Source organism: Oryzias melastigma, linkage group LG8 (assembly GCF_002922805.2).
Source record: "Oryzias melastigma strain HK-1 linkage group LG8, ASM292280v2, whole genome shotgun sequence".
In the NCBI taxonomy this organism is placed as follows: Eukaryota; Metazoa; Chordata; class Actinopteri; order Beloniformes; family Adrianichthyidae; genus Oryzias; species Oryzias melastigma.
In genome coordinates this window covers 9,764,414-9,777,705 of record NC_050519.1, presented here as the reverse complement: position 1 = coordinate 9,777,705, position 13,292 = coordinate 9,764,414, and the positions used below count along the sequence as shown (strand labels likewise).

Below are 13,292 nucleotides of genomic sequence, written 5' to 3'. Positions count from 1 at the left end.
ATAAAAAAAAAGAAAGTTAAAAGAGGAACAAACACCTTTTCTGTGCCACAATGACCTGCTGTATTGGAGAGGTTGTGGGTCTTCTTGCTCTTAAAGACGCCTTAAATTGGTCAATAGTGTCACTCACTAAAAAGGGATGGCTGCTCTCAGTTTGAGAAAAGGAATCATTTTCTGCACTTAACTGACCTTCTATCAATGGAGCAGATTTTTTTTCTTTTTTTATGATTATAGCTGACATGACCTGGGGAACTCAACTTGGGTATATGGCACCATCAAATATATCAAATATCAGGCAATAATAATGAGTTAACAGCTCACAAGTATTGGTAACATTTAAGATTTAATCCAAATCAGTTACGCTATTTCTGATTATGACATTTTCATATTTACCACGGGCATAGAGAAGAGTTTTTTTAGCCTTGAGCTTACTGAGTAAAAACATTTATTTACTAAAATTGGGGAGTAATTTTAAAGTCCCACTCCAATCATCAATTGATCGATTTTAAAATAGTTCCCAGTGATCTTTTAATTGTAATTATGCTGTTTTTGGCCAAAATAAGAGCAAACACTGTCATTTTTTAGGACATAGTTTCTGCAGAGCGGCAGGAGTTTGTTAGAAATTTACCACTGCATTGTGGGCTGGACTACTTCTCAACATCCATCTGTTTATACACTCTCCCACTATCTTACAGTCCCTCACAAGCATAATCTAATATTACTGGTGCAACAAAAATGGTGAGCAATATTAAAGATATCCAGTCATACAGTTTTGATCCAGATGACAGCTCGATTGAGGCAAGCGAAGACGTTCATGGATCTATTGGTCTACAAGTGGATACCTCAGAATGGAACAGAGCAGGGAACTTGTGGCTTGCCGTAGTAGTTTCCACGTCACACCATCAAGATTTTTACAACTACATTTTTTTATTTGCTCCTGAAACAAAAATACCCAAAAATGCAATTTTAAGCTTCATAATCTTTATATTTGCCCTCTTTCATCAGAAAACACCAAAAAGTGGGTTTTCACTTCAACTGTCTGAATTGAAAGACGAGTGAGTAAAGACTAAAGCCTGATTTTGTTTCGCACTAAAAATGATACTGATCTTCAGTTGTGGCTTTAGCTTGTGAGACAAAGACAGTGAGGATGAGCGCCGAGCTTTGAATAGACGTTACCCTTGAGCAGAAATGAGAGGGAGAGAACCAGAGATGAAGAAGCATCCTCTGGCTAGCAAGGGATAATGCATTAAACTTAAACTTCCTGGATGAGAAACTTCACATGGGCAGATTCAGATCGTCACCCTTACAGTGCATGTGAGACCCCACGCTGATGCAACTCAAGATTTCTTTCTGAGTCTGCTTTTAATCTGACTGCTTGCGAGCCGTCTGCACTTGAACCAACCAGAAGTCAGCCCACCCATTTCGCAACTCTTTCTCATCACACAGAGTTTCCATTTTCTTTTGATCTCCTCAGCCCCTCTGAAGCAGCATCTCTGGTTGTGGAGGACAGACAAGCGCAGACATGATTCCTAAAGCATCAGCAGGGGGGCTTCCATATCTGGTGGACACTCAGACCACCAGGCCTCCGATTCCGCCCAGGATCAGTCAAGCTGGACAGCAAAGCAATTTTGGGCAGACTGTGCTGTTTGTGTTAGTGAGCCTGGCTCTGAGCTGCATCGTCATTGAAGCCTGCTTCATCTATCGACTTTATCAGTCTGAAGCTGTGAGTATCATCTGCAAAGAAACTTTTTTGACATTAATGTTTGTGTTTTTTTTAACTCACCTGTGCCTGATCAACTTTTTATTAGAAGAACTAATTCACCTTGACTCTCACTTTTAAACATTTCTGTTAGCGTTTTATCTAAATATGATCAATTTGAAAAAGTATATTTTTGCTTAAGATAATCATTTTAAAATGTTCTAAAAAAGAAGTCCAAATTAATTTAAATATCAAAATTTCTTTAAAATTGATTGTTAATTCCTTCCTGAAAAAACACTTTATTTCATTAGAAATTTTAAGAAGAGCTATCGCCGTTAATCTAACATTGAAATTAATCAAGTAAGCAATTATGGTACAAATCTCTGGCGGAAAAAATGACCTTTTAAGTTTTAAATGTTTACTCAAGTCATTTGCTTGAAAGTGTTTAAAATGAATTCATTAAAAAGACATAATTGCCACTACAAAAGATGCTAACTAAACATTTTCTAATTTGGTATCCCGTCCAGCCCTAATACCTTATGTACGTGAGCGCAGCAATCGTCCTTTTGTTATTTTTTAAATTGAATAAAATTTTTCAGATATGATGCACAAACAAAGGACAGGAAGGAAGTGGTCGAATTCTAATTCAAACATGTGAGGTAGCCTCCATTTAACTAAAAATTAAGGGGGCTGCCTTATTCTATTTAAAACAAAATTGTACTGCGAGGCGGCTGTAGTATTCAGACATGATGTGGTAAACTATTTTTAAAGCCCACTTTCAAATAATACTTTTTTCACACTCAATTTCAGAAAAACGAGATGTCATTCTCGAAGCACGTTGGAGGTAGGTAAAAACCCTACATGAAAATATATTTATATCTTATATTAATTCGTTGGAATATTTTGAATTCTAATTTTAGCCCTATTAAAAAAAAGAATAGATTTTTTTCCACTTTTTAAAAATGTTATTACCCCTCACAGGTGAAGTGGAAGCCACCACTAAAATGCCCGGTGATATTCCTTCCAAACCAGTGGCACATTTGACAGGTGAATTCAGCACTAAAGCCAGCCAGCATTAAGGGTTGATTACCACTAAAATACAATTTCTGATTTTCCAGATGGACAAGACGTGGTTCATGGAAAGAACATCCTCTCCTGGAGCGAAAATGGATTTCCTCTTCTTTATGAAATGAGCTACAGGAAGGGAAACCTCATCATCCAACAAGAGGGTTATTACTTTGTCTACTCAAAAGTCTTCTTCTTAGACGATGGGACTTTCCACCATTATGTTATGCTACATACTCAACGATTGGCAGGGGCAAACATAACCCTTCTCCAGGCCAGAAAATACTCTCCACATTTGTGCTCAGTAAAGTGCAAGGATAACGCGTCGGCGAGGTCCAACAGTTACCTGGCTGGAGTGTTTCACTTCTTCCAAAACGATTCTGTTTATGTGAACGTCAGTGATTCAAGTCACGTCATCCAACACAAATCCGTGGAGAACGTTTTTGGAGCATTTATGTTGTAGATGTTTTGTTTTTACAGTTTGCTTCTGATGAGGGAATGTAATTCTGAACTTGTTCTCAGGGACTTTTTATTTGTTTTACTTGAAAGACCACAAGCAGCAAAGGTGTGAAATGTGCATGTTGGGGGGGCTCCTGGCTGTGCTGATGGCTTCACGCTTGTGGGCGAAAGTGAACTTTGAAAACTTTTTTTATATCAAATTGAAAGCCTTTAGCCTTGATGACCTTCCTTCTACTAATTGTATTATGTTCCTGCAAAATTATTCCATTTTCGCTTTAACACTTAGTGCACACTATTAATTTATTCCTGCCAGATATATGTGCACTTTTTCTGCTCAATTATTGCATATTTATGTAACAAAAATAAACAGAATGGTCCTGTTACACTTGGTTTTTAAGCTCTCTTTGTTCAGCTTTGCACCTGAAATGACTTCCTGTGTTACAGAAGGAGCTCGTGCACAAGCCTGAGTGGTCTCAGTAGCAGCAGAGTGTCGCCCACTCACTTTAACCGCACTTCAGAAATGCCATTTCATGGTGCAGAAGCAATTGAAAGAACAAAAGAACAAAACCTAGCCCACTTTTAGGCCACAAATCTGCCGGGAATTGTACAAAAAAAAATTAGTAAATGTGTAGAATGAATTTTTAAAAAATAAAATAAGCCAAAATGCAGCAGAACCAGAAACAGAGGAAAATGGGAGAATCAATGAATCTCCCGTAGTAACTCCATTGTGGTGTCACATTATGTTATGCATGTGAACACCATGAAAACACTTCTTAAAGAAACATGTTTGATCTTGCAAAATGTTCCTGTCATTTGAGGTTAGTGGTTACAGGTAGTTGTCAATATTCACTTCATTGTATCTGCATGTTGCTGAGCTAAAAACCCACCCATCCACTTTCTGAACTCGCTTAATTCCTTGGGGGTAACGTTGAGCAAAGGCGGGATCACCAGGCTGTCAGAGGGCAACACAATCACACACACTCACATAGGGATGATTTACTCATAAAGCCTATTTTGGACAAGGTGTCCAAAAAAGAAAACCCAGAAGAACATGTAAACACAGAAAAAACCCAGTCAGGATTTAAATCAAGACATTCCTCCTGCAAGATGAGAGTGTTGACCACTACACCATCATGCACCCCTGTGCTCAGTTAAATATTAGGGGTGCAGATAAAAATCAATTTGCCGATATATCGCAATATTTCATTTGGTGGTACTTGTATTGATTTAAAATGCTGACAAGACGATATTTAATTAGTTATTCATGATTGTCCTTTGGGGTATTACTTTTGTTTTCCACTTAAATCCCCAACCACTAGTTAGCAACACAGCACACTGAGCCTCTGAGCGGTTCTACAGAAACACAAGAAGAACCAACTTGTGTTTAAAGTTCAGTCAGACTCACAAAATTTTGCCATCATGAGACATCTACTGCTCAGTTTTTACCAGAGTTGGGTAAAATCTCTTTACCATGTTGCTACCAGTATCAGTATAGTACTTAATGTCATGATCATTAAATATTTCACCATTTTATCAAAATGAAAGATGCTTTAATATTCAGGAAGAGTTTTTTTCTAAGTCATACTCTTAAAAGAGGTGAAAATTTGTTCTGATACAGTCTTGAGATATATCGCGATGCACACCGTATCGTGAAACACGTATGGGATATGTGTCGTATTGGCTCCTACCCCTAGTGAATATTTATTAAAATCCTTGTCAGGTGACAGACGAGTTTCATGGCTCACAAGGGAAGCTGTCTGCTTGCATGGACTTTTATAATCTGTGGAATATTTTCTGGAGCCCATCACAAGGCCTTCAGTCTGACAGCTGAAGACATAAAAAAATATGTCAACTTTTTAAGCTAACTGCAGCAGATTGGTCTGGGTTTCTGCATTTGACGTGTCTTTGGAGAAACAGGTGATGACCCAGTTTAGTGTGCTAGATGTCATTCATCTGAGCCACAGGTGTCAAGCTCCAGGCCTCGGGGGCCAGCGTCCTACATGTTCCAACTATCCGGCCATTTTGTTTGCAAAACACACCAGATGCAGGTAATCAGCACATAGCAAATACTGAATCTTATAAAAGTTTGATTGATTGATTGGTTTATTTCAAGCATAGATTGCTTGAAAAGGAGTGGGAAGAAGCAAACTTATATAATCCCACCCCTAAAGTACGAAGACTTGTTTCAAGAAAACGGTCTCATTATCTGTATTGCAAGAAAAATCATTTTAGCAAGAAAGTTTTTCAATAGCAAAGCAATCTTACTTTGAGAAATCATGGCTTAGTGACAACAACTTTTTTTCTTAAATAAAAAGTTCTTTATTTATTTACTTATTTATTTATTTTTTTGTATCTTTTTGACTTATTTCTAAGGGGTCCTGAAACATCCGGTTTGGAGTCCAACACCACTTAACTCTAAACGTTTATATTCCCAATTTGAGGGGTATGTTAAGTACTTTTATTTAATTTACTTTTTTGTATTTAGCAGTCAATTCTTTTTATTGGTGTTTTAAACTCTCAATTTAATCTTTAGATTTGACCTTTGAGCCTTTTCTCCATCTTTTTACAGTTGAGGAGTTATTACCACCTGTTTTAAAGCCACTATCTACTTACAGTTCAAGCGATTGTCATCTTGGTAACACTTGCACTGACATGGTCTCAACCAGAAAGCCTTATAAGTGAGAAGTTTTTTCTTCCTTTGAGTCTCCTACAGTCACTGTTGCGCTTTCCCTTCATCTGTGACTGTTCAAAGAAGTAGCTCAAGAAAACACCCACAGATTTGTATGTTCGTAAACCGAAAGGGAAGTGGTAGTAGGGGACGCTGGGGGAAGGGGGTGTCAGTATAGCAAATTGCCTGACTCACTTTCCAACCCCGATAGCGATAGTGGAGAAAGCATAGTGTCACAGGACTGTTTTTGAGAGATCTTGTCTACAAGTGTTGGTGAACCTCAAATTCCCTTTTACCTCAAAGGAAAACTTTGCCAACTGCTGACACACTCCAGTTTTTTTAAATAGTTTGTGTTTCTGTCAGAGTTTGAGTGATCTTTGCTCGGATGTTTCGATTTTCCTGATGTGTGTGTGACTCATTACCTTCCAGCGCCGGCAGACCCGTGAGGTGTGCAAAGGCAACACGGAGAGGGGGGAGCGGTATCAGCAGTGTGGTTGCTTTGATGCATGCCAAATCTCAATTAGAGTCTAGACCAGATTGTCGTTACAGAGAATTTGTGTGGGATAAGATTTCCTTACTCATTTTCAGAAACGAACTCCCATAAAAACCACCATTTTTCCATTAATAGATCAGAATTGTACTCTCACGTATAACTCTACTGTCACGGTTCCACACGTTTAAAACTGAGAGATAACTCATTTTACACTTTAGTTTTTCATTCAGCAGTCATATATGTGTAAACTCCTAAAGCTAGATCTGCAAAGACTGAAAAAGTAAAAGAGCAGATCAAACATTTCACAGCTAAATACTGTCCCCTTGTGTTGGGCTCTTGCTTGGAGAGAAAAAAAAAACACAACAAAACTTTTCTTTTTGCAAACATTTTGTGTACTTTTTGGTCCAAACTTACACAATTGCAAATTCTTGACCATGTTGCTTCTCAATGATTGTAAAGACGCTGAAAAAAAAAAAAACAGTGAAAAATCCCCGATAACATCTATATATGTGGAAAATATGCCAATTATATAGGTGATTAATATCAGAACTCAAAGAGCACGTCAGTAAAGCAAAAAAAAAAGTGGAATTGATTCAAAGCCTGATTCTGAAAATGCTGGAAACTGAGATGTTTTTGTACAAACGATTTCTTTAATGTTTTATTATGGACACCCAAAAAATATGTCAAATATATGAAACAGAGTGGGTGGGAGTACATGCTATCTGCACTGGAATTTAGCGTCTTGGACATCTGTTTGTTTCACAGAAAGCTGTGGTGGCAGCGACTGAATGAGTGGGCTGGAAAGTAGCTCTGGAAAGTTTTCAGGTGAAATAGAAGGGATGCTTTTTGACTCTCGTGTGGGGCTTTATGTTCCATCACTTTTGGACTATTTTTAATCAAGAGATTTAATCTACAGACTAAGTGGGTCAGATGAAGTGCTGATGGTCGCAACTTTTTTTTTTGTTGTGGCTTCTTTGGGATTTGTCAACTGATTTTGACAAGGAGGGTCCCATTGAAGTTTGCCTCTATTGTGGTATCCCACTGTTAACTCATGACCTCTCACTTTCACTTTAAATACAGGGTCTCAAAAGTGAGTCAGAACGAGACACAGCTAATCATTTTTGTTATTTCATTTGATCTAAATAACCTCACATCGAGGCTCATTTTCTCAAAGTATTAAAAAGTGGTTAAAAAATAAACTTTATTACAAAATTACAAATGTTTTTCAAATCAAACACAAAAAAACAAGAAAAAACATCTGGGGTTTTTAACAGCAATGTAAGGATTTAAGCCACAAGTCTTGATATAACAAAAAGGAACTGAAAACAAGGAACATTTCACAACCACAGCGCCTGAGATTTCCTGTATCACAGTGTGTAGCAGATGTTTACTCCCTGATGCCTATTTCTATTAGACCATTTCACTTTGAAATGTCAGCAAAAACAATATTTCACACATACATAACCAGAACAAATTGCAAAAAAAAAAAAAAAAAAAAAAAATTCCCCCAAAGATTTTTGTCAAGTAAAAAAGTCTAAAAATATTTTCTTATTACAATTCTGTGACAACGTAGCATCAGGTAGAAGCTTACAAGAACCTTTAAATACATTTTCATCTCTACAGTACAATGTCATGCCAAAAAAAAGGAAAAAAAACTGGCCTCCAAATAAATAAATACACTTAAATACATACAGATGACAACAGTTGAAAGAAATAAATTGGAAGTAAGATTTAAAAAAAGTTGTGCAAATTATCTTGTTCAAATAAAGAAATTAGGTTTCCCGCCAAGAAATGTGGCATTTTCATACATTCTTACATTTCACTATTATTCTGACCAATAAATAAACAATTAAGCAATATTTCTCTCTGAATTTCCTTTGACCCCAGCTCAAAGCTGATATGAAGTAAAAACTGATTTACTTCTTTAGTTTAGATCAATGCACATAAATAAAATAGCTTCTGATGCGAGGAATTTTAAGGAGTTTGACATTTTTTCGAGAAGTGTTTCTTGTGCATATCAGCTGAGAAAAAGATATGTAGTGATGATGCAAAACCTCACAACAGTTCTGGAGCTGATGCTGGGACCTCTGCTTTTCAGATGAAAAGAACATAAAATAAAATAAAAATCTTCCTTTTCTTGTTATTTTAAAACATTTTTGGTTCATTTTTGTACATAAAAGTGTTCAAATTGTGAAAGTAAAGTGTTCTGCCATCCCAAAGGTGGGAAGTCTCAAATGAACCTTTGGGGGGGACCCAGTCTTGTCTGCATGACTGTGAATTTACAGGCAAAGGAAGCTCCAGAGATGGAGGGTTGCCAGAGAAACCAAATAATAAGAACTACATCAAACTTTGGTGATGAAGATGATGTCCAGGTGTGTCAAAGATTCGTTGAAATTGATGCACAACCCTCCAGACGAAATGGTGACTTTCAGCAACCCTCCAGCAGACAGTTCTATGGCTCTGCTCAGCACCCCCGTGCTGACTGTGTTTTGGTGAATCCAGCCCTTCAGTTTAACATCCTGGTTGAACGTCAGCTCCACTGTTTCATTTTTCTGACTTTTTTCACACAGCGTCACTTGAAGAGTTAGGAAAAAGTATCCGTCCAGCAAGATTTTCAGATTTCCTTTGGAGCCTGTAATCAGCTTTTCACTCGGATTTGCTGCAATCCATTCAATCTCCGTCTGATCTGCGGAAACACGGAAACTTTTTTTCACTTATTGACTTTATGACTCATTGTTCCAGAATCCTGATGACTCATTTTTAGTAGGTTTGGATAACAATCTACATACTTGGGAGGCCCGTATAGCCTCTCCCCTTGAAGGTGAGCATCATTCCTTTTCCTAAAAAAAGTCCATCATACGAGGGGTTCTGCTGAAATGAAAGAATATCTATTAGTATCTACAAATGCTGCCTTAAATTCCATTGCTTAAATAGTTTCCACATAACTGTTAATACTATATTTCATTTGACACGAGAATGCGGTTAGAAAATTTAAAATAACACAACAGAAAAAAACAGCACATGTGAGAGAAACGAGGGAAGCTAAATGAAGAGAGAGAAGTTAAGTTTGGTGGCATTTCCCCGAATGTGGCAATGACGTCACTGTGCTTCCTTCAAGAGGTCAGGAGAGCGGTTTGACTGACATGACGAACACAAGCAAAGCAATGGAAGAGATTAAAGCGCAAGTCTGAAGGATTTCCACTTGTGTGAATGAAATACAAAAAAACAACTCTTGTCCTAAAATGGAGCACAGCGCGTCTCAGGTGTGAAAATGAAAACTCACTGGTGGTGTGGTCATCCCACGGAGCTTATCAGGTACTCCTGCAGTGCCACACTCTGGACACTGAAAGAAATCAATAATCATACATGAACTCAGTCATTAATTGCTGCAAAGTTTTAACCTTTTAAGCTAATATTTGGGCTAACCCTCAAAACAGGTAGTCACAGGGCCTCAGATGAACAAAATTACTAACTGTTAACGACAGGCCCTAGGAGGTAAGAACTTTGTACGGACAATAAAAGCTGTCATGAACCACATTCTTCTGCATTGTTCTCTTTCTACACTAAAATCTGTGTCTACTGCCCTGATTCATTTCTCCAGGCAGGATTCATAAACCTTATGTAGAGCCCTACATCATCTCAGGGAAACAGATTTCTCCATAAGAGTTTAAATGATGAAAAACGTTTACAAAATAGAAGTCATGGGAGCTGCAGACCACACACACAAGCAGCTGATGTGAGAACTAGAGTCCTTCAGATGTGTCTCTCTCTGCAGCTGTTCAGCTACCAAAGCCACATAAAAGAGCAGCTGCACGACTCAGGTGTTGAGCAAAAAATCATCAGAGTATTTCATTCAAATATGAAGTAAAAAAAAAAAAAAAAGTTTCCTCATAAACGACCCAAATCTACTTTAGTGTTTAGAAACCGATCCAGAAAAAACTCACCAAACCACGCTGTCCTGCTGTGAAGAAGAGGCTGAGCAGCACAATCTGGGTGATGGAAACGAAGGTGGTCCACATCAGGAGTATGTAGAGCAGAACATGCTGGGTTTGTTGTGGCATCGTCCCTCTGGTAGCGGTATTCAGCGGCCTCAGCTGGGTTGCAGGAAGACAGATTAAGAAGTGACGAATCTACAGGTCTTTAGTTTCCTTTGCTGTGCACCCAAGCAGAGAGAGCGTTGACTTCCTGAGCTCACTGCGTGCATATGATGTGGATGTTTTAATGACTGCCGGTGTTTCTGCCGTGCTACCTACAGATGAACAGCCAATCCAAATGGTACTTTCCCACATATGTTCGAAGAGGCAGTGAACAGATCCAGATTGAACTCTGGGGGCTGGCCCTGTTCTCTGACTCACCACAACTAACACATAAAAAAAGAGGAAAAAGACTCGGCCAAGGAGTGAAGAATGAAGTGAAGAACCCATCATAACTCGAATGAATCATATAGTTCCTGATTTATCATGAGACTACCAAAGACCAAAAAACACTTACTCTGTTGTTTTTTGTTCTGTTTTTCACCCTCAACAGTTTCAATAGAAAACAACCAATTTGCACTTTACCCCAAATTTTCTATTGTTATTCTGTACCAAAATATTAGAATATTTAGGTTTTAGTAGTCAAATCAGAAATCCACCAGTAACCACATGAAGATTTGACTAAATGAAAATCATTACAATAAAAAAAACATTGTTTATAGAGCTATTTATTTAATATTGTCTGTTTAGAAACACCTTTAGAAAAAATGCAGAAATCACCATTCCTATCTGACATCTCACCTTTCACTACAAGGTAGATAAACACATGCACTAAATGTCAGAAAATGCCACAAAATGCTGTTTACTTGCTAAACCTGTTGAAAATTCCCACCTGCACCTAAGTTACAGACCTGGTTGAGGTCCGTGTGTGGTTTCACTTTTTTCTCTTTGTTTTTTTCTTCGGGGAAAGTTTCAGGGTGAAACAACACAGTGGCCTCTGTTTCAGGTATGTGTCATCAGTGTTTCGAGGACTCGAGCAAAATAAAGGGAAACGCCTTTTGAAACGGCCCTGATCAAGTCACACAACAACAAGTGTGTCAAAGAAGAGTTATTGACAAAAAACTACAAGGATACCAAATATTGGGTTTAGGTTTTGAACATGTCAAACTAAAGCAGAATAACACTTAGAATGCCCTTCTGTGCACTTGATGAACTCAAAACTTTTGGTGGAAACAGAAAAAAAAAAAAATTACAGCAAAAGGGTAAAGCTTATTTCTCCTTTTTATTTGATTCGTTCTTTTAAAACCAAACACAAATTGGTAATAGACAGCAATCCCTGTTATGTAAACACAAAAATATTAGAGCGGGAGTAGTCATCTCTTAAAATTGACTGATGTTTACAAGTCTGTAAATATTAGTATAAACCAGTTTCCCTTGGGGTTAATAAAGTATAATTGATTGATTAATTGAAATATTTAATAATAATAATAATAAAAAGCTGCATTTCCACTGTACAGTACCAAATGATTTTATATAATAGAAAATACATTTCTGTACAGACAAAATTTGTGGGGATTTTAAAAAATACTACTGCTTTAGTATACTGTGCTGCTTTCCTCATTTTTCACCATCACAATTTAAAGTTGTACCGCCATCTAGTGGACGACTGCTAGAAATGCGACAGCTTTTCAGCTTGAAATATTAAAAACATTCTTTTTAAAAGGCAGAGCTTTTGCTTCAATTGCATAAAACTGGAATTTCACAATAAAATAATCAAAATAAAATAATTTTTGCAACCTTGTTAGAACAAAGAAAAAATAAAACCTATTTAATTGGTTATCTGGACCAAAGTAAGCTTAACTTTTGAGTGTATGTACATTAAATAATTGTGATTTTTTTTTATCATACTGACATTTTAATTCGAAAAATCTTAGAGGCTATTAAAAAACTTTAAATGAGCCTTAATTTTATTTTTATTTACTATATAAAAGTTAGCTTATAATAATAATCTTGATAATTTAGCAAAGACAGATAAAAAAGGGAAAACATACATTTAGAGATGGCTAGTTTCTTTATAAATGAAAACCTTATATAAAATCCTGTTTCTAGAAAAAAAAGAGCAAAACTAAAATAAATAAATACTTTTTGAGTGTTAACTGAGAAAAGTCTGCTGGGTGTAAGATTGTGTTTTGCTCTGCTTTGGTTGTTTGTAATGAATTTCTGAAACAGGATATTTGAAACAAACAAAGAAAAAATAAAATCTACTTTTTAAAGTCAACATTTAACATATCAATTGACAATCTATGTCCACAACTAAATTCAAATGACCTAAAAATATAAAACATTAATCAATAAATATAATAAAACTATAGCATGCCAACAAGTAAACTCTCAGCAGGAGGCAGGGTAACTCCAAAAATGTCTGCAGTTGAAAAAGAAATTGAGGTTAACCCATGAGGACGTTATTGGTTTCTGTTGTTAAAATGTAAGAGGAAATAGTTTTTGTAAAAATCATTTACTGATTATGTTTTCACCTTCATGCTTCACTGAAAGGTCACCTCCTGCGCATGCTCAAGATTTACCAGCAAACAAATGAGTTAATAATTCGAATAAAATGTGTTTATTTGCGCAGCAGCTGTATACAAACCCAACTAGAGGATGAGTTTTGTAAATAAAAAGACTCAATGAGGACTTTTCCCGCGTTTGCCCTTGTTTTGGTCAGTTCTCAGACCCGCAGGAGCTGCGGGATCACGTCCCGCCCGGGCCGGCCGGCCTGCTGGGTCACTGTGCGCCTCAGGAAACGTCCAAAGCGGACAGAAGCAGCCGAAGAGCTGCGGGGGCCAGACGGAGCGAGCACGTGCGGAGCTGCGGTCCATCGATCCGCATTGATCCCCGCGTTCCGCCGCCTGACCTTCTCCCGGTGGCACGAAGCAGCTC

The 13,292-nt window shown here is 37.4% G+C and overlaps 2 protein-coding genes across 3 annotated transcripts; one reads left to right on the top strand and one right to left on the bottom strand.

Moving 5' to 3' along the window:
• The first annotated feature begins 1,048 nt into the window (after window positions 1-1,048).
• tnfsf14 (TNF superfamily member 14) lies at window positions 1,049-4,598 on the top strand. Its single transcript, XM_024272484.2, has 4 exons — window positions 1,049-1,720; window positions 2,507-2,540; window positions 2,678-2,743; window positions 2,815-4,598. The coding sequence occupies exons 1-4, from the start codon at window positions 1,520-1,522 to the stop codon at window positions 3,222-3,224; spliced, it is 711 nt and encodes a 236-aa protein (XP_024128252.1). The 5' UTR covers window positions 1,049-1,519; the 3' UTR covers window positions 3,225-4,598.
• A 345-nt stretch (window positions 4,599-4,943) lies between these two features.
• LOC112146642 lies at window positions 4,944-12,394 on the bottom strand. 2 transcript variants are annotated; one of them, XM_024272553.2, is made up of 4 exons: window positions 10,326-12,394; window positions 9,665-9,724; window positions 9,171-9,252; window positions 4,944-9,067 (listed from the first exon to the last, which is right to left on the bottom strand). In XM_024272553.2, exons 1-4 carry the CDS (start codon window positions 10,440-10,442, stop codon window positions 8,724-8,726), a joined length of 603 nt encoding a protein of 200 aa, XP_024128321.1. In that variant the 5' UTR covers window positions 10,443-12,394; the 3' UTR covers window positions 4,944-8,723. The 2 variants fall into 2 exon arrangements, with proteins under 2 accessions (XP_024128321.1, XP_024128322.1); XM_024272554.2 differs by having other exon boundaries at window positions 9,171-9,249.
• Window positions 12,395-13,292: the final 898 nt, after the last annotated feature.